Genomic DNA, 21,548 nt, shown 5'->3' on the forward strand with positions numbered 1-21,548 from the left:
CCAAACATACCAACGTGCAAGTCTTGGCCATGAGGCTATTTGGACGGATCATTCAAGATAGACCTGTTTGTGTTTTTTCTAGCATATTTCCTTTATGGATAATTGTTTAGTAACATGATGGGATTTCTGCTGTGACATCTGTGAGGCTTTTGATTTATGTGCAGATGCTTATCTTCCTGTGAGGTAATCTTTTGTGCAAGTGAGAAATTGTAACTTTAGATAGAAGATGATAGTGAAAAAGTAGAGGTGATTAGCTTAATTTTTTTTAAAAATTCAGTCACCCAGGTTAGCCCAGTGTATACATTGCTGAGTTACTGTTAGGACTACTGACAAGGAGACCTGAGTTTAAATCCCAGTTGCATTTGAATCTTGTTTATATTCCATATACTTTAGAGTTTATCACTGACGCTGCCAACAGAAATCGCCTAATGTGAATGTAGTGACACTCCTGCTGTTGGGTGACATATGCCACCAAAATAGATCATTTCAGTTGTGCCTCAAGTGGTCAAAAAACATGGCTACCGGCAGGCTACACCACCAAAACCGTTGCGCCCACAAAGTTGTTTGAAAATCAGTCTGACTGCAGTAGAAACGATTCGGTTTATATTTGAGGAAAGTTTCTACAGCTGTGGTAGTGACAATGGAGAACTGCTTCCTGAAGTAGTTGCCCAATATAAATGGGCCTTAAGAGGAAGTTTCTACTTGCTTGGTACAATTATTTGTGAAAGGGAGTGGAACTGTCTGAAAGGCTGCGATTACTCACAGTGCCAGCAGGCTACTTTGTTCCACTTCCATTTAGAGGAGGATCGTTTGTGTATGGTGAGGGAACGGCCCATAAAAAGGCGAGAGTCAGAGGCCTGAGAGCAGTTGAGGTGGCAGAGGAGAGGGAGTGGAGCAGGCAGCGCGAGAGCAGCTGAGGCGGCAGAGCAGAGGAGAGGGAGTGGCGGAGGGAGCGTGAGAGCAGCTGAGGCGGCAGAGCAGAGGAGAGGGAGTGGCGGAGGGAGCGCGAGAGCAGCTGAGGCGGCAGAGGAGAGGGAGTGGCGGAGGGAGCATGAGCGTCAGGGAGAGAGTAAAAAAAAACGCGGTGTCAGCACAAGGGAAGGAGCTGGTTGGTGAGTAGCTGGTGAGTGTATTTTTTTAAGTTATTAATTTATTTCTCTTAAGTTTATTTAATAATCAAATAAATAGAAGCATGGCAGGGCACCTCAGTCCTGTGGAATGCACATCTTATGCCATGTGGGTACTCCAGGACGCTTCCCGTGTCCTGGACAACCACAGGTGCAGGAAGTGTTGTCAGATGGAGGAGCTCGAGCTCCAGGTTTTGGAGCTTGAGCAGCAGCTGGCGTCGCTGCAGTGTATCCGCGAGGCTGAGAGCCACATGGATAGCACGTTTCAGGAGGTGGTCATCCCGCAGCTTAAGAAAGTGCAGGCAAAGAGGGACTAGGTGACCGCCAGACAGACAAGGAGGACCAGGCAGGTAGTGCAGGAGTCCCCTGAGGGCATCTCACTCTCTAACCGGATACTGGTGAGGGAGAGGGCTCCCCTGGAGAGAGCAGCCAGAACCAAGACCATAGAATCATGGATGGCTCAGCTGTACAGGGGGGGAGGAGAAAGGTCAAAAGAGCGATAGTTATAGGGAATCCCATAGTTAGGGGAGCAGACAGGCGTTTCTGTGGCTGCAGACGTGATTCCAGAATGGTATGTTGCCTCCCTGGTGCCAGGGTCAAGGATGTCACTGAGCGGCTGCAGAACATTCTGTAGGGGGAGGGTGAACGGCCAGAGGTCGTGGTCCATATCAATACCAATGAAATAGGTAGAAAGAGGGAAGAGGTCCTGCAGGCAGATTTTAAGGAGTTAGGAAAGAGATTAAGAAGCAGGACCTCAAAAGTAGTAACCTCCAGATTACTCCCGGTGCCACGGACTAGTGAGTTTAGAAATAGGAAGATAGAGCAGATGAATGCATGGCTGGAGAGATGGTGCAAGATTCCTGGGACATTGGGACCAGTTCTGGGGGAGGTGGGACCTCTACAGGCCAGACGGGTTGCACCTCAACGGAGCTGGGACCAATGTCCTCGCGGGGAAGTTCACAAGTACTGTGGGGGGGGGTAGGTTTAAATTAATTTGGCAGGGGGATGGGCACCAGGATGTAGCATTGGAAAGGTGAAACAAGGTGCTTAAAGGATTGGGAGAGAAAGATAGCACTAGAGCAAGAAATAGTACTGTGGTAGATGGGACCAGACTAAGAGAGAGTACAAGAAAGTCTAAGATAGGTTTACAGTGCATGTGTGTAAACGCACGAAGTGTGTTAAACAAGGTTGCAGAGCTGCAGGCGCAATTAGCCACATGGGAATATGATGTTGTGGTGATAATGGAGATCTGGCTCAAAAAAGGGTAGGATTGAGTACTAAATATTCCTGGGTACAAGGTGTTCAGGAAAGATAGGGAAGGGAAGAAAGTGGGGGGGCGTTGGCATTATTGATTAAGGAGAATATTGCAGTGCTGGAGAGAGAGGATGTCCTGGAGGGGTCAAGGACAGAATCTATTTGGTTAGAGTTAAGAAACAATAGAGATGCCATTACACTACTGGGTGTATTCTATAGGCCACCAACTAATGGGAAGGATATAGAGGAGCAAATTTGCAGGGAAATTACAGAGAGGTGCAAAAGCCATAGATTAGTGATAACAGGGGACTTCAATTAGCCTCATATAGACTGGGATAGTAATAATATAAGAGGCAAAGAGGGGGGGAATTTTTGAAGTGTGTTCAGGAGAACCTTCTTGACCAATACGTTTCCAGCCCAATGAGGAAGGAGGCATTGTTGGACTTGGTTCTGGGGAATGAGGCAAGCCATGTGGAGCAAGTGTCAGTGGGGGAACATTTAAGGAACAGCAATCATAGTATCATAAGGTTTAGAATAGCTGTAGAAAAGGACATGGACCACTCTAAAGTAAAAATACTCAATTGGAGGAGGGCCAATTTCAATGTGATGAGAACAGATCTGGCCCGGGTAAATTGGAATCAAAGATTGGCAGGCAAAACTATAATTGAACAATGGGCGGCCTTTAAGGAGGAGATGGTTCAGGTACATTCCCACAAGGGAGAAAGGTAGGGCAACTAAAGCCAGAGCTCCCTGGATGAAAAAAAAGATAGAGAGTAAGATGAAGCAGAAAAAAGGGGCATATGACAGATGTCAGGTTGATAACACAAATGCGAACCAGGCTGAATATAGAAAGCTCAGAGGGGAAGTGAAGAAGGAAATAAGAGGGGCAAAGAAAGAGTATGAGAATGGACTTCGGGCAAACATAAAAGGGAATCCAAAAGTCTTCTATAGGCATGTAAACAGTAAATGGGTAGTAAGAGGAGGGGTGGGGCCAATCAGGGACCAAAAAAGGAGATCTACTCATGGTGGCAGAAGGCATGGCCGAGGTACTAAATGAATACTTTGCATCTGTCTTTACCAAGGAAGAAAATGCTGCCAGAGTCTCAGTAAAGGAAGATGTAGTTGAGATATTAGAATTGTGCCCTCTACTTTATATTGCCTCTCCTCGTTAAAAAGGAGGTACTAGAAAGGCTAGCTGTACTTAAAGTAGATAAGTCACCCGGTCTGGATGGGATGCACCCTAGGTTGGTGAGGAAAGTAAGGGTGGAAATTGTGGGAGTACTGGCTATAATCTTCCAAACATCCTTAGATACGGGGGTGGTGCCAGAGGACTGGAGAATTGCAAATGTTACACCCTCGTTCAAAAAAGAATGTAAGGGTAAACCCCGCAACTATAGGCCAGTCAGTTTAATCTCGGTGGTGGGGAAACTTTTAGAAACGATAATCCAGGACAGAATTAGCAGTCACTTGGACAAGTGTGGATTGATTAGGGAAAGCCAGCACGGATTTATTAAAGGCAAATCATGTTTAACTAACATGATAGAGTTTTTTGATGAGGTAACAGAGAGGGTAGATGAGGGCAGTGTAGTTGATGTGGTGTAAATGGACTTTCAAAAGGCGTTTGATAAAGTGCCGTGTAATAGACTTGTCATCAAGATTGAAGTCCATGGAATAAAGGGGGCAGTAGCAGCATGGATACAAAATTGACTAAGTTACAGAAAGCAGAGAGTAGTGGTGAGCAGTTGTTTTTCGGACTAGAGGGAGGTGTACAGTGGTGATCCCCAGGGGTCGGTACCACTGCTTTTCTTGATATATATTAATGACTTGGATTTGGGTGTACAGGGCACAATTTCCAAATTTGCAGATGACACAAAACTTGGAAGTGTAGTGAACAGTGAGGGGGATAGTGATAGACTTCAAGAAGATATAGACAGGCTGGTGGAATGGGCGGACACATGGCAGATGAAATTTAACGCAGAAAAATGCGAAGTGATACATTTTGGTAGGAAGAACGAGGAGAGGCAATATAAAGTAGAGGGCACAATTCTAAAAGGGGTACAGGAACAGAGAGATCTGGGGGTCTATGTACACGAACCATTGAAAGTGGCAGGGCAGGTTGAGAAAGCGATTAAAAAAGCATACGGGATCCTGGGCTTTATAAATAGAGGCAGAGTACAAATGCAAGGAAGTCATGAGGAACCTTTATAAAACACTGATTCGACCACAACTGGAGTATTGTGTCCCGTTCTGGGCACCGCACTTTAGGAAAGATGTGAAGGCCTTAGAGAGGGTGCAGAAAAGATTTACTAGAATGATTCCAGAGATGAGGGATTTTAGTTACATGGATAGACTGGAGAAGCTGAGGTTGTTCTCTTTGGAACAGAGAAGGTTGAGAGGAAATTTGATAAAGGTATTTAAAATCATGATGGGTCTAGACAGAATAGATAGAGAGAAACTGTTCCCATTGGCTGAAGGGTCAAGAACCAGAGGACATAGATTTAAGGTGATTGGCAAAAGTGCCAAAGGTGACATGAGGAAAAAATTTTTATGCAACGAATGGTTAGGATCTGGAATTCACTGCCCGAGGGGATGGTGGAGGCAGATTCAATCATGGCCTTCAAAAGGGAACTGGATATGTACTTGAAAGGAAAAAATTTGCAGGGCTACGGGGATAGGGGCGGGGAAGCGGGACTAGCTGGATTGTTCTTGCAGAGAGCCGGCACGGACTCGGTAGGCCGAATGGCCTCCTTCCTTGCTGTAACCTTTCTATGATTCTATGCCCTCATCTCTGGAATCATTCTAGTAAATCTTTTCTGCACCCTCTCTAAGGCCTTCACATCTTTCCTAAAGTGCGGTGCCCAGAACGGGACACAATACTCCAGTTGTGGTCGAATCAGTGTTTTATAAAGGTTCCTCATGACTTCCTTGCATTTGTACTCTGCCTCTATTTATAAAGCCCAGGATCCCGTATGCTTTTTTAATCGCTTTCTCAACCTGCCCTGCCACTTTCAATGGTTCGTGTACATAGACCCCCAGATCTCTCTGTTCCTGTACCCCTGAGGGAAGAGAAGAACTGCAATGCACATACAATAGACGATTTAGATGTCTGATTGTGGTGAGAGTTTACTTGTTCTTTCAGCACGGGGAGTAGCCTGATGCCCCAGAAGAAGAATGCAGACAGTTTGGAACTGATCCGAGGCAAGGCTGGACGCGTATTTGGGCAGGTAAGGATATTGTGTGATCGTGTGAAGAGTCACATCAGTTCAGCTGTTCCCTCATTCTAACTCAATGATTATTTATAACTAAGCTACAACTCTTGAATGTTAATCAACAAGTCCAAATACAATCACGTCTAAACTATTGATTAGTACATTAGTACTCATGAAAGACAATGTCCCAATTTCAAAAACTCCGTGTTTTTTAAAGAGAGGAACAAAAATGACAAGTCACCAAGATATTGAGAAGTGAAGGCACACTGCCAGAATTGTGTGATGGTTTACACAAGATCTGACCTGAGAGTGTGTGATGTTTTCACACACGTACTACAAAGTACAAAATATTCATGACTCAGCACTGTTGTCTCTCAGCTTCTGTATATGCACACGTGCACTCGCTCACTCACTCTCATTAAAACTAGTATTCAGAAACGAGTCCCAGTGCAAAAATTAGGCTTCCACTGTAACTCCCAATTTGTAATTCCTAACTGTTAATGTAGACTACCTGGAAATAGTTTTTTGTCCTCCAATATTTCCCCCTCCATTTGCTGGAGTACAGTTTCACAAGGGCCTTGTCTTCCAGCATATTGTCCAAGTGACCATTTTTCACACAAACCTTAACAACAACAACTTACATTTATATAGCACCTTTAGCGTAATGAAAACGTCCCAAGGCGCTTCACAGGAGCATTGCCAAACAAAATTTGACACCAAGCCACATAAGGAGATATTAGGACAGGTGACCAAAAACTTGGTCAAAGACATTTTGAATGTTTTTTTGCGTTTAACCCCTGGGGGCTAGGATTCCCGTGCCTTCTCCTTCACGCCATGAGGGAGGAGGCAAAAAGACTTGAAACTGCAGGTAAGTGTTTTTATAGCACTGCTTATGGGCATGGAGGAGCAGAAGTGCTTCTCCCAGGCCCAACAAGGCTACCTGCAGGGACCCTACAAATATGATCGAACAATCCCCACCCTCACCGTGGTCTCCGACCCCACCCCCATGATGTCTGACCGCCCCACCACAAGTTCCAACCCCCCTCTCACGGTCTCCGACCTCCCCCCACCCCACTCACGGTCTCTGACTCCCCTCTCACGATTTCTGCCCTCCCGATGACTAACCCCCCAGCCCCTGGAGACCCCTGATTCCCCCCCCCCACAATGACTGTCCCCCCCCCATCTAGCACATACCTTTTCACGTCCTCTTCCTTCCTCTTCTCCTGTCCGACTGTCAATCAGGCTGGCCTCTGTCGGGACGGGAAAAGTACAAAAAAAATAAAAGATATCCTTACATCAAAATTGTAAGGACGTCCGGGAAACTCGTACTTCCGGGTTTGCATCAGGAATTCCCACCCCACCCCACCACCGCCTGATAAAATCATGCCCCATGTGAGCAACCAATTCACTAGATTTTACAATGTTTGAAAGCCATTACTCGGCATCACTATTTTTCTATTAATTATCCTTTTTTATTCCTTTTTACAGTTCTCTGGATTTTTAATGAGTCTTAAGGGACTGCCAAGCGCATACAATAAGGATCTGCAGGTAGACAGGGCCTGTTTCAGGATATGTGTCTCAATATACTTCAACAGTAAAGTTGTAATCAATCATATCATTCTTTTTGTTTCCTTTCCCAAAAATCTCTTTTGAGTTTTTCTGAAAAGATAAAAAGGTGGTAGTACTTTTGTATTTAAGGCTAATGTACAGATTTTGTAAAAATGTCTTAGAAAATGTTTGTTTATTGTCTGGCACATTTATTTTTTTATAACCTAAAACTATCACCACCACAACCATGACCATTGGTACAATTGTCACCACCAGTACTTCAGCCTAGTATTCTAAAGTTAACTGGCCATTCTTCTCATTGCTGTTTGTGGAATCTTGCTGTGTACAAAATGGCTGCTGCATTTACCTACATAAAAAGTGACAACATGTCAAAAAGTAATTTACTGGATGTGAAAAGTCTTGGGAATGTTGAGAGATATGACAAGACACTGTATAAAAACATTCACCATATAGATCAAAATACCTTCTCCTCATAACCTGATCACCATTTTTCACAATTCAAATGGGCTTTAGAACAAAAATTTCACATGCCCCTTAATTGCACGTTATTGGATTCTTGTGAAAAAAAATTGCTTATAATGTAAGCATGTGAAAATTTCTCCTGAAATTGTAGTGACAACACTGTAAAGGAGTTTTACAAGTTAGTTGAGCCCAGTAATCGGGCTGGAAGACGGCTGAATCAACGTCCTTAGTCAGAATCTAAGCTTAGTGCTTCGAAAGAAAGCATGTCACACTGAGGCCAGGTTGCAAATTTCAGATCTGCTCTAGACATTCTCTCGGGTTAGCATCCCCGTTGTCTCCCATGAGCAGACTCTATGTCCCTCACAGGCAGGAATTTACTTTCACCACCCAATATCTAGACATGCAAAAGTCTGACTTTAGGGGTGTAACAATGAGACCCCCTTGTTATATGAACTGGATATTGTGATCATCGCATGAGCCCCCATGCATACTTCTCCGATCTTCCAAAGGTGGACTGATTATCACTTCAGAGACAAATCATTAAACTGCTTTATTTTGCAGTCAGTAAGTGAATGTACAGATTAACTGTTCTAGCAAATCTCACCTTAGTTCAACTCATAAATAAGAAAAAATAATAAAAATTCTCCACTCTGCCCGAGTTAGCTGTCTAATTAACACTTTTCTTTCATCAGCCCTATCATTGAATCAGACCAGTTCAGGGGCTGGTGGGCTCTCTTTTTAAAGTAGACCGGTCTGGACCTAACCTGCCTCTCCCAATTGACCCTGAACATGTGTTCTTTTGTGGCCCCCCTCAACATGAAGTTTGACTTTTTGGACCTCTGATTCCCACTCTGTCCAGAAGTTGGCCAGAGGCGCTGCCAATTAAACTGGCTGCTGTCCATGTGTGGGTGGGAATTTCTTGAAACTAGCTCCTGTGGCCCTCAAACCATCAGATATTCCAGTCTTTAATGTGTAAATGTTTACCAGAAGTGTTTTGAATGTGTTAACAACTTATCTATTCGTCTCAGTCTGATAAAGATAACAGTTTTGATGGCTGGCTCATTAACTCTTGTGTGAATCCAGCCTGGGTACAGTAGGTTAGTAATTATGTTACTGGACTAGTAATCCAAAGGCCTGGACTAATAATCCAAAGAATGTGAATTTAAATCCCATCATGGCAGTTTGAGAATTTGAATTCGGTTTTTAAAAATTCTGGAAATGAAAAGCTGGTATCAGTAAAAATGACCATGAAGCTGTCGGATTGTTGTAAAAACGCTAATGTCCTTTAGGGAAGGAAACCTGCCGTCCTTACCTGGTCTGGCCTACACATGACTCCAGACCCACACCAACGTAGTTGACTCTTAACTGCTCTCTGAAGTGGTCTAGCAAGCTGCAGTGCTTCAAGAAGGAGGTCCACCATAACTAGGCAACTAGAAATTGCCAGCGATGCCACATGCTGAGAATGAACTTGAATTCAAAAAATTTCACACCAATCCTCTCTTTGCCTCAGTGGCACCAGTTTGCATCGCCCCATGAAGGAAGCAGAAAGGTCACTGAATCATTGAGAATTAACCCTTAAAAATCCTGAACCTGAGTTCATATCAAATAGCCAATAGTTCTTATGTTAGACCTGTTTCATTGTTCTTTAGCTATGTAACACTGAGCCAATGCAAACCAGATTCTTCTTATTAAAGGTGCTTCGTCTGTGCTGAGTTAGCCAATCTTCTCCGTGGCAGCAATAGAGGCACTACAATTGGTTTAGTGTTTCTGGATTGGGAGGGGATATTCATCCTGGGTTCCTGTTCCTATCACTATTCAGTGAGCCCTGCTGGAGCATCAGCTGAGGAGAGAATCAGGGTTGGTTGTTATGTCCTCACCCCACGATGAAATAGATTGTCAATGCTCATTGTAAAGACTCTCGCAAGAAGAATGGCCACTTGAATGAGTTCCAGGAGAGCAGCCAGCAACCATAGAGGTTTAGAGCATGTAAGGAGGCCATTCAGCCCATCTTGCCTGTGTCATCTGTTTGTTAGAACAATCCAAAACTAATTTCACTGACCCGCTCTCTCCCCATAGCCCTCTCCCCGTACATCAGCAGGGAATTGACCTCTTCACGGAAAGGGGAGAAAAATGGGGTGGGAAAAGAAGGAAGGAAAGCAAGAAGAAAATAATAGTTCTGTCTGATGAGAATTTGTTTCACTTTTACAGGAAGGTAAAGAGCCAGTGTTTGAAAGCATTGACACTGTCACCGCAGTACTCCAAGTGGCATCGGGCGTATTCTCTACATTACAGGTAATAGCCTCTTCTTTAACCTTCAGAATAAAATTAACGCTGAGTGGCAAAGTGGGCTAAACATTTGCCTTTCACTTCTGGGGCCTCAATTGGAACCCAGCCCAGATTGGTAGAATCAGAGTTTGCTCCGTCTGCTGGCTGTAAGGACAGAGTCAAACCTGGAGAACATGGGGATAATTTTAACCCCCAAGTACGGTTGGGTTGGGGACGGGTGGGAGTTTAAAATACTAGCTTTTTGGAGTTGGACCGCATCCTGGCTCCAACTTGCCCACTTCTGGGTTTGTCCCAGGCAGGTTTGGATGTGTGTGCACAACAGACACCTGGAAGTCCTGCCCCCACTTAAAGCTGGCGGGCTGATACTTAAAGGGGCAATGTACCACATTGAAACACTTGAGGTACTTAATTCTTTGTATATCGCGAAAGTAAAATGAATTTAACCTTACCTGTTCAGGTTTCCCATCGCTTCCAATTCTTGTCAGGTGAATGCAGATGGGAAGGGCTGGATCCGTGAGGCGAATACCTTTATTGCACTGCTTGTGGGCCAGGAGGAGTAGGAGTGCTTCATCCAGGCCCAACAAGCTCACCTGGTGTGACAGGACCCCCGGCCGACCCCCACCCGCTCCTGGATGGTGGAGCTGCCAATCCTCACGGGCATCCCCCCCCCCCACCCCCGATGTCATCCACCCCTCCAATTTGTTCCAGGGGCCATGATCTCTCTCTCCCTCCAGCCCCCCTCTCTCATTTGCGGCTCCTTTCCCTTCCGACAGGCCTGTCAATCTGGCTGCCTGACGTGTGGGAAGTCTGGAAGCACAAATACTCACCTTCAGTTGAGTTGCGATCGTAGATTGCACCGCACTCACTTGGCTTCTGTGTTCCCGTCTCCCAGCTAAAATCACGCCCGTGGGTCCACCACGCCAAGTTGACTCCAATTTGGCATTTGTTTGTATCATTTCACTCAGAGGTATGGGAAGTGGAGAGATTCACACTACTGCAGTGGCTTTTCTGAGGGAAGACTAAAGACATGAGGACTGAGTTAGGGAGTTTTAATCTGTACGCAAACTGCGAATCCATTTGATGCAAACATTCAATGACAAAATTGGAAGATCTGTTCCATTCCCTAGGATTTGATATCCTAGCAAAAATTAATTCAAAAATTAAAATGCCTCAATGATTATGTGATTGTTATTTAACAGTTATTAATTTAAGATACCCTTTAGATCTATTACTCTAATTAGAACAAGAACTATCCTATTACTAGATTTACATTTGTGCTTTTATAAAAAAATGAATATTAAAAAAAAATTGGATAGGGCCTATTATTGGGTGGGGGTAGCACTATCCGCTATTACCCCACGTCCAATGGCCCCTGCGCAGGCAGGACAAGACTTTCGTCAGGCCTAAGGACTTACCTGCAAGCAGTATTGGAAATCAGTCTTAACATGAGGTTTCAATGCAATTTGCACTTTCCACCAGCAGGGGGAGCTCCAATCTCTGAAAGGCACGCTGTCTCTTAAAAATCTCTTAAAGGTAGCCGGTACCTGTTATTTGCTGAAAATAACAGTCTGCTGTCTGCACGGAGTCTGAACGGAGATCGGACATCACACATGCAAAACACAAATGTATCTCCCATACCTATGTTTACAAATTGATGAGTTATGTTAAAACATTGGATAAAAGTTGCACACTACTAAATTCCAGACCTCACCAATCTGCTGATCTGAGCCTGCGAGAGTGCGTGCACCAAGGTTCTCTACTGATGCACTAGAGGCCTTGGTGCATGAGGTGGACAGACGGAGGGACATCCTATATCCGCGGGGGAGGGGGGGGGGGTGCGGCAAGAGGCCCTCCAGGCATATACCCAAAAGGCAGTGGGAGACAGCGGGGGATGAAGTCAATGCCAAGCGCATGGCATCATGAACATCGATGCAGTGCAGGAAGAAGTTCAATGCTTTGACATGAGTGGTCAAGGTAAGTGAGGTCAACCGTGATCTCCTACAAACTCCACCACTAGCCTCATCCACTGCTCCACACACTACACCCCCCATCACCCACATACCAACAAGCTCTTTCCACCAGTACTCAACTCTTCCAATCAAATGCTTCCTCTCACCCTTACACATTACCACCCGCAAGCTGCCCACCCACAACTCAGAGACCACTCACACTGGCAGCTATTCAACCATGACAGGTACATCACCCAGACACACGTCCCGCTTCTTGCAGGAGAAGGTGGCACATATCAGGAGGCAGCGAGTGGAAGTGACATTTAGCCCCTCGAGTTTGTTCTGCCATTCAATGAGATCATGGCTTATCTGTGACCTAACTCCATATACCTGCCTTAGCCCCATATCCCTTAATACCCTTGGTTCACAGAAATCTATCAATCGCAGGTTTAGAATTCACAATTGAGCTAGCATCAGCTGCCGTTTGCAGAAGAGCGTTCCAAACTTCTCCCACCCTTTGTGTGTAGAAGCGTTTCCTAACTTCACTCCTGCACGTCCAGGCTCTAAATGTTAGGCTATGTCCCCGTGTCCTAGTATTCAAGTATAGGAGAGCTCCAAAAACAGTTACAAATGTCTCGGCAGCCAGAAGCAATAATCCAGCCACTAACCTGTAAATCCTGCATGGTGCCTTTAAATAGCACTGTTGGGGGTCCTCCAGGCACTTTCAGGTACATTCAGATGGTCGGGGTTAAGACTGTGCGTTGAGTTGAGCGTTAAGTTCCAAAATGTTGTCTATCACTTTAAATCAGCGTTGCACACTGATTATATCCATTTTCTCCTTAATTTACATGCTTCTGGCGTTCGATATTTGCGCATGCCCTAATTCCTATACCAAGATGGCGTCCGGCGCACGTCGTGCTGCAAACGTGCGTGCGCAGCCAAGACACCATCTTGGATGTTGGAGAGGCCGTGTAGCGCCGAAACAACGGGCGCTACACGGCCCAATTTAGCACCCTAAGTTTCTTATTACTGGCACATGTCCAGTTGCAGAGGTGGTGCGACTTTTACACAATGCTGGGACATATACTTAAATTCCTGTTAAATACTTGTAAAAATTGGTAAGGAAAGTCTAAGCCAAGAGTATTTTTTGTTCATAGACGATATTAGTTTATCACTTGACTGTCTCCTAGCTGATTTTTTTTTAAACAACACTCTCCTGGGGCTAATGTTTTGTTCTATAAAGAAGGGAGTTACTTGGAACAAGAAGCATTTCCCCATGACTTTCCTGTCCCTTTAAGAAGAGACTGTTTAGTTAATTGTGTGTGATGTCATGTTTTCCTGAAGGTCAATGAACATGCTATGAAGAAAGCTTTGAGCCCAGACATGCTGGCTACAGATCTGGCCTATTACTTGGTTCGAAAGAAGGTGAGTATTTGTACTACGCATTGAAGCTGAAATGTTATTTTTTTAATATTCCCATGACATCACACAGTGCATTTGGCAGCTACCTGGACATAGCAACTGGAGATGTTCCAGAGAGGCAGCCATTGTGGATTAACAAGGAACTTCTTCCTTGAACCCCTCAGACAGTGAAACCGTCAGATCCAACTGCCATCAGGCTGTTTCCATTGATCAATTCCAAGTAGGTCTACTTAGGATCAGCTAGTGCATTACAGCCTAATGTGCTAAGCTTGGTCTATCCCACTGGGGAATCTAGAGCCACTGGGCAAAAAGTACAGTAATACAAGTGCCTGCCCAGCAACTTCTAGTTGGACAGATAAGATCTGCTGCTTTGCTCTGACAACTCGGCCGTATTCTACTGCTATCTCCACTTGATAAGCCACTAACTGTCTTATTGAGGGTGACGTTGATGTAGTTCCTGCAGTCTCACCATTTGTTGTACTATGGTGACTACAATTAAGAAATTGTGCAGGATTAGAGTATCCATCCCATTGATAAAATTGGGATGTGCATCATGATTCTATATTCCTTTCTGGATTTCTTAATGCACAGATTGCTTTGCTCCCATGATATTTAATGATACTTTAGCAATGATGATAAAAATAAAATCTTTTGTCCTTTTGTTTTTATGTGAAATAATCCTTAGAAATACAGGTTTAGACAGGATGTTGTTACAACCTGTCATGCATTAAGCACTCATAAAGGATGGAAAGTCTATATGACTGAACTGTGATCTTCTTGTTTTTGTGCCTTTTGTGCCTTGTTTTGTTAAAGCTTTCTATCATTACAGAAATCTAACCATGGTATCAATGGTGCAGCCTTTTCAACTCAGTCTGGTTCCTAAAGTAGCCTCTCTAAATGGGCCTGTGCTGCCTAGTTCTGTTAAAGACTACAAACGTCTCACTGTATAGAACTATATACAGTTACAAATTCCATTACCACATGGATGAAGTCACTCTGTGTGCGTGTATTTTTCAGTCAGTTTATATTTTGTTATTATGCCTGAATTCTTGACCAGATCTGTCTCGTTGCAGATGCCATTTAGAGAAGCCCACAGTGCTTCTGGAAGAGCTGTTCATTTGGCAGAAAAGAAGTGTATTGAAGTAAATCAACTCTCGCTGGATGACTTGAAGACCATTAGGCATGTATTATAGATCTGTTGTGTTCTTATTTATTGATACAGATTAGTATGAGTAGATGTCAATACACAAAATACGATAGGTTGGTGATTCACTGTTCATACTATTACACCTTCAGCAGCATTGCTCTGGGCCAAAGAGTGGAGGTGTGGGAAGAAGTAAGAGGGTAGTGTGAGGAACAAGTGGGAGTTAAGGGCTAAGGCTCCTCAGAGGAGATGGGAGGCGGGGCAGCAGGGAGCGAGCAGTAGGAAGTCCAGGACATGCAGGCCTGGTTAGGGCTGAGGCAGTGCTGGTGAAGATGTACTTGGGAAGATGGAGGGCTGGAAGAGAAAGAGGCAGATGGTCAACTGATAAAATAGTGTAGGACTTACCTCTTCTTTTTTGTGTTTCTTGAGCTTCACATGAATATTGAAGATGGGAAATCTATTGATATCTGAAGGGGAGCTGAATTTTTTTGTTACTATCTGGTTTACCAGAGGGTGGATCTGAACTTTTCTCCCCCTAGTACTTAATTCTTTCTACTGTGAAAAACATCTAAATAATGCTTTTATACCTACGAGTAGAACCATTATATGTTGGTTAAGTTTCAACAAATTAACTTTTGAAATTTACATATCATTTATTGGGAAACAGATACTGAAATCTTAAAATTTGTTTCAATTGGTGCCTCATTTCCACATCAAGGAAGGAAACAATTTTAAACTAAAGAGGTGCTAAAGATTGATAATGAACAAAATCACTGCTGTCACAATATTGGCAAACCCCTGCCTGACGTACCCATGAAAGAGCTTTACTATGAGCTTCCATTGTTTCTGCTTCTCTTATGTGTTTACTGTAGATGTAATTTTGTAATGGGGGGGGGGGGGGAATTTAAAAACAAGTTAAATAGAATGTGATCAATTATAGTAATTATAATGATGGGCAGGGTGGGCATGCATTGGGGCTTTACCGCATGAGTGTTGTGTCCAGTGTTGAAACAATTACAGTCATCGTAAATCTCCTGGGATACAAAGAGCTAATCGTTGAGTAGCATCTAATAAAATGTCTTCTTATTTTTACAAAAAGCCCTCTGTTTGAGAGTGACGTGTCAAAGGTGTGGAATTACACCAACAGTGTGGAGCAGTACGCAGCAGCCGGAGGCACTGCACGCAGCAGCGTGACGGCCCAGATCGAGCAACTGAGAGCATGGCTAAAAAGAAGACAGAGCACTTAAGATTGTCAAATCTTTTAAACACTAATAGCAGATAGATAGAACACCAAGTGATTTTCAGTAAAAGCACACAAGATTTTTGACTTGTTAACCATAGGAAGAGTTTTCTATCAGGAAAAAAAAATTCTACTGAATCTTTAGAAATATCGACGGTTATTGGATTAAGACAAAATGTGGCAGGCAGATTGCTGTGTTGATTGTGTTAAATTGAGCAATGATAATTGACAGTAAATTGAACTTGAATCGATATTTAAGACTATCCGACGGTATTGTATCCTGCTGTATTTCACAGCTGGTCTATAAGGGAAAATTTAAGCAAAATAAATCTTATTGGAATACAGTCTGAGACTGATTTCACTGTGCTGTACATCCAGTTTTATTTTAATCTCTTCAGGAGTGAAAATTTAACAGCGTTGACTAGAAAAAGAAATCTCAAACTGGGGCAGTTAGTCGCCCATTTATAGTAGAGAACTGCTTCCTGGTCCAATTCTCGAAAGCTGGCTCACACATGAGCTGCTGTTGAAACCACCCTGTTGGGGTTGAAGGGTAATTTATTACAACAGTCAGGATGGAAACTTCAGAGAAAAAAATGGCAACTGTCAAGCTGGAGCATTCCTGAGCACCTCCATACAGCCTGTTCTGTTCTATGCAACTGAAGTCATGTCCTCCAGGACTTCATCTGTGTTTACTTGGCACAGGAATTTCAAAAGTTTTTCTTCTTATTTCAAAGTTTTACTTTCCCTATTGCTATCCAGCTCGACAGATCACTGCTGAGCTGAACATCCTTTCCTCACGTGCTAAAGGCATACCTTTTCTCTATTGTTAAAATGCTAGAATACCAGTGACAGGAGGTTTAAATGTGTAACACAAAGCAGTGGAAAATGCCTGCAGCAAACAAAAGAAAAAAGCTTTTGTATTTTTAACATAGTTGAGTTCTGCAGTGAATACATTGAAATGACAAAGGTAGGTCCATTTGTTCTGTTAAAAAGGTCAACTATACAGGCCTTACAGATTGTTATGATGTGAATTTGTGCTCACAGCACCCCATGGGCAAGTTGGCTCATCTCAACCTAGATTCTATAGGGAGACAGCTGCTACCAGGCACTTCCCACTGGTGAGGGAAGGGAAATCACAGTAACAGTCACCCCAGCTGCTATCTCATGCACCTCCTTGTGGCCAATTTCAGAATAGTATTGGCAGAGTCCTGAAAGCAGATTGGCTGCCCTCCCAAGGAAGGTTTATGGTCCAAGTAAAGGGGCGGGAACTATTATACCGTAGACTCCAGTTGGACAAAGTTTCAAAATACAAAACAAAGGACATTATTCATGAACAAGCTCTTTAAATAGGTATTTTGCATTTATGTAGTGCTTTTCACATCCCCAGGATCTCACAATCTACGAATTACTTTTGAAGTGTAGTTAATGTTGTAGTCAAATTTGCACACAGCAAAATCCCAAAACAGCAAATGAGATGAATGTCTTGGTGGTATTAGTTGAGGGATGCATTTTGACCATGACACCAACAAAACTCCCTGTGCTTCTTTAAATAGTGCCCTGGGATCTTTTACAGCCGCCTGAACAGGCAGATGGAGCCTCAGCTTAACATTTGAAAGGCAACACATCCGACAATGCAGCACGTCTCCAGTACTGCACGGAAATTTCAGCCTAGATTACTTGCTCGGGTCCTGGAGTGGACCATGCATGTATAACTTCTCGTGCGCTGTGAATCACCTGGTACTACATCCTCACTAACACTATCTAATTGTCCCCGGATGAACGTATCTAAGGTGGTGCCTGGGAATGAGGAAGAAATTGCTGCCGGGGTAATGTTGAAAGAGTTGGGGTAGAGAAACATGGGGCAGGATTATGGTCCAGGGACTCTTGTGTGGCCTGGTCCTCATCATCCTCTTCCTCATCATCATTGTCATTAGTGTAGTGATGAGGATGAAATATCTTTCCTGTTCCTCCTGCTTCTCATGTTATCTTCCTCTCTTTCATCATTCTCTGCCTACCATTTCTGTGATGGATCTGCAGGAAAGGAGATGAGAAGCCAAGAATGAGTAAGTATTAACCTCTTGGGATTAAGTCATGACAAGCTGACAGTATAGGTGTATGAGCCTGTTAAAATGGAGGAATAGATTCAGTGTTTTGCATGCAAATGATTGCTGTAAGGGGAGCTGGGTAGCCATAGTGCAAGATGCCCTTAACCAAAGTGCAGAGTGAAGGATTAGTTGTGCAAGTGTTGCTTTAAAAGGCTGAAGAGTGTGCTAGTCTCCAAGGTCGGTAAAGAAGAAAAGGAAGAGTGTCCAATGTGTTACCTTGTCTGCTCTTGTAAGGTCATTGAACTTCTTTCAGCACTACTTAGCAGTCCTGGGGGTGAGGGAGTTGACACCTCCCTCTATCTGGCACAAATGACATGGACTTGCTAACACTCAAACCCAAGAGTCTGTGCCTCCTGACTTCAATTTCCTCCAAGATGGCTTGCAGATCTGAGTCAGTAAGCTTCTGTGTCCTTCTCCTCCTGCTTGACGTCTTGTCTGGAGCTCCTGCTGTAGAGATAATTCTTGAACACAATGAATAGATTGATGAGACATGCAGTGAAGTTATTTGAGAGCTATGTAAGACAGGCTCTGTTCCTTCCTTGCCTTGTTGTCCTCCAGTTTGATGCTGAAGTGTGCAGGTTGAACTATCTTTCTAAAGGCTGCAACCCAGTTTCCATGCACTCCAGCGAATTACACAAATTTCACATAGGATTTAAGCCAATCACTACTCCACTGAGTTTACAGAGTAAGCTCTCATGTCAATACGTCTGCTGACCATAAGTGAGTGCAAATTTTTCCATTGGCATGGCAGCTGCACAACTCAACTCTCTCCTCCTCCCTGTGAGTGTGATTAAATCTTCAATTTCTTAATGGGGTGAACCATTCCATTTAAAAGAAAGTCATTCAGAACATGAACCTTTTTAAAAGACAAACATTAATAGTGAGAAGTAGCAAATGTTAATTCTCCATTCTGAATTACTTTACAGAAATAAATGTTTTTTTTAAAATGCGGTTAATGCAACCTGTTGAGTCACCAGAAAGTCAGTCGAAGACTGATTTATCAACTATACAAAGAGCTTGCGCATTTTGTACTAACATTGTTGTTTGTTTTTTTTTAGAATTTTTTTCTCCTGTGATTACAACACATTGTTATCAGTCACAGTAAATGCACGCTACAGTGTGATAGCCAGTGAGTGTTACAAAATGGCCTGCTGACAACCCTGAAGATTGATTTTGGATAGTGGGTCCAGTTATTTTCAAAGGGTGGTTGTTATCTGGTGGCTATTTTATTGCGTTCCAGTGCTGATATTTGTTTCTATGTTCAGTATGTATTTAGTGAGAAAAAGGGAAAGCAAGAAAGGATGAAAAAGTTACAGAAAAGGCAAAGAAATAAAAGAAAATGATTAAGGGGCTTGCTGGAATTTCACCCATTTTTCTGATTGTGCTCACTTTATGCTGGATGTAACCAATCAAAAAATCTACCCTTATAGTTCAGAGAGAGATTTGCCTGCTCCAAGTGATCAAATTACTGAACAAACACAAAAACCGGAAAAATGTTAGAACTAATTTCAAAGGGGCACATTCTTTATAAAGGCAGGGCTATTAGGACCCAGCCCACCAGATCATAGTTAGCAACAGTTAGTCAGTGAATTATGGAGTAAAACATCCTTCCCAAGATACCTGAGTAATTATCATCTATCAGACAAATAATTTCCTGCCCTCTTCTGATGAGCTGTCAATGCCAGATCTAATATGAACCAGGAGCCAGATTTACACCCATTTTAGTGCCTCATCCAATTTTGCAGTTAGGTTTTGTGCAGATGTCAGAAGCATCTGCCAGTTGCAGTTAATTATATTAAATATAACCCTCAGTGATGTTATTTAGATATCATAGAATCATAGAAATTTACGGCACCGAAGGAGGCCATTCAGCCCAACATCTGTGCCAGCCGAAAAAGAGCCAGCCAGCAGAATCTCACTTTGCAGCTCTTGGTCCGTGGCCTTGTAGGTTACGGCATTTCAAGTGCACATCCAAGCACCTTGTAAATGCAATCAGGGTTTCTGCCTCTACCACCCTTTCAGGTAGTGAGTTCCAGACCCCCACCACCCTCTGGGTGAAAAAAAAATTCCTCAGCTCCCCTCTAATCCTTTTACCAATTACTTTAAATCTGAGCCCCCTGGTTATTGACCCCTCTGCTAAGGGAAATAGGTCCTTCCTATCCACTCTATCCAGGCCCCTCATAATTTAGACACCTCAATTAAATCTCCCCTCAGCCTCCTCTGTTCCAAAGAAAACAACCCCAACCTATCCAATCTTTCCTCATAGCTAAAATTCTCCAGTCCTGGCAACATCTTCGTAAATCTCCTCTGTACCCTTTCTAGTGCAATCACATCCTACCTGTAATGTGGTGACGAGAGCTGTATGGAGTACTCTAACTGTGGCCTGACTAGTGTTTTATACAGTTCTAGCACAACCTCCCTGCTCTTATATTCTATGCCTCGGCTAATAAAGGAAAGTATGCCTTTTTAACCACCTTATCTACCTGTCCTGCTACCTTCAGGGATCTGTGGACATGCACTCCAAGGTCCCTTTGTTCCTCTACTGCTCAGTATCCTCCCATTTATTGTGTATTCCCCTGACTTGTTTGCCCTCCCCAAATGCATTACCTCACACTTCTCCGGATTGAATTCCATTTGCCACTCTTCTGCCCACCTGACCACCTGACCAGTCCATTGATGTCTTCCTGCAGTCTACAGCTTTCCTCTTCACTATCAACCACACGGCCAATTTTTGTCTCATCTGCAAACTTCTTAATTTGCCCCCTATATTTAACTCTAAATCATTGATATATACCGCAAAAAGCAAGGGACCTAGTACTGAGCCCTGCAGAACCCCACTGGAAGCAGCCTTCCAGTCACAAAAACACCTGTCGACCATTACCCTTTGTTTCCTGTCACTGAGCCAATATTAAAAAAAAATATATATAATTCCAGCCTTATACCTTATCAAATATCCCTCATGTTGCAAAGACAGTTTCATGCAATTCTTAGCCATATAATTGGAGGTGAAATGAAATTTGTTGGAGGCTGAATGCTTTAGAGGTCCTGCTGCAGAGATCCTGTAGCGAAGAGTGGTCCTATTTAACGGAGATGGTCACTGTGCAATGAAGAGTAGTGCCACAGCAGCATGGACAGAGGTGAAAAAATACAGTCTCATCTGAGGCCTGAATATGGGAGCTAATGAGGAAGAAATTTGCTGCACTTCACAAAGTTGTCAAGGTAAGTGTGCAGATGTATAGCTACATGGTAATATGTTGACTTGACTTGGTGTAACATTGCAAAGGGAGAATGTAGTGCATCTTTCTAAATGTACAGGCACCCTCATGTTTTTCCATGGTACTCTGTAATTTGCCATATCAACCTATGACTGAGTTGCCCATTAAATGTTACAAGTAATAAGCACCAAGCACTATTGCAACACAAGGTTCTAAAATGTTGCATGTTCGCATTGGGTAGTGTCCTGGGCTCTTGGTGGCACACATCTTCTCTCATATTCCTAGTTCCAACATGTGTCTCTTTTTCATATGCTTGCAGAAGAAGGCTGCACATAACAAGAGGCAGCACATACAGACATAAGGGTCTTTATCCACCCTGCAAACCTTGACTATGAGGAGAGGGTTCTGGAGATTATGAGCATGGAGTCAATAGAGGGAGTGGAGGAGAGGACCATTAGGGAGGACTAGTAGGGGACCATATAACGGACAGTTTCAACAGACTTATTGTTGCCCAGAGGTCTGATCCCACACAGGTCTCGGGCAATGTTGAGGGAGAGCTCAGCAGT

At 43.5% G+C, this 21,548-nt stretch overlaps 1 protein-coding gene across 3 annotated transcripts in view; it reads left to right on the forward strand.

Annotated features, from left to right (window-relative positions):
- The window catches only part of LOC137344901 (argininosuccinate lyase-like), a 29,805-nt gene extending 13,799 nt beyond the window's left edge, over positions 1–16,006 (forward strand). For all 3 annotated transcript variants that reach the window (XM_068008160.1, XM_068008161.1, XM_068008162.1), the window contains exons 12-17: positions 5,521–5,605; positions 7,079–7,138; positions 9,830–9,913; positions 13,201–13,281; positions 14,352–14,458; positions 15,522–16,006. In XM_068008160.1, the coding sequence (XP_067864261.1) occupies positions 5,521–5,605; positions 7,079–7,138; positions 9,830–9,913; positions 13,201–13,281; positions 14,352–14,458; positions 15,522–15,669 (565 nt within the window). In that variant the 3' untranslated portion in view covers positions 15,670–16,006. The remainder of the gene's footprint in view (positions 1–5,520; positions 5,606–7,078; positions 7,139–9,829; positions 9,914–13,200; positions 13,282–14,351; positions 14,459–15,521) is intronic.
- Positions 16,007–21,548: the final 5,542 nt, after the last annotated feature.

The sequence above is a fragment of the Heptranchias perlo genome, chromosome 28 (genome assembly GCF_035084215.1).
Source record: "Heptranchias perlo isolate sHepPer1 chromosome 28, sHepPer1.hap1, whole genome shotgun sequence".
NCBI classification, from domain to species: Eukaryota; Metazoa; Chordata; class Chondrichthyes; order Hexanchiformes; family Hexanchidae; genus Heptranchias; species Heptranchias perlo.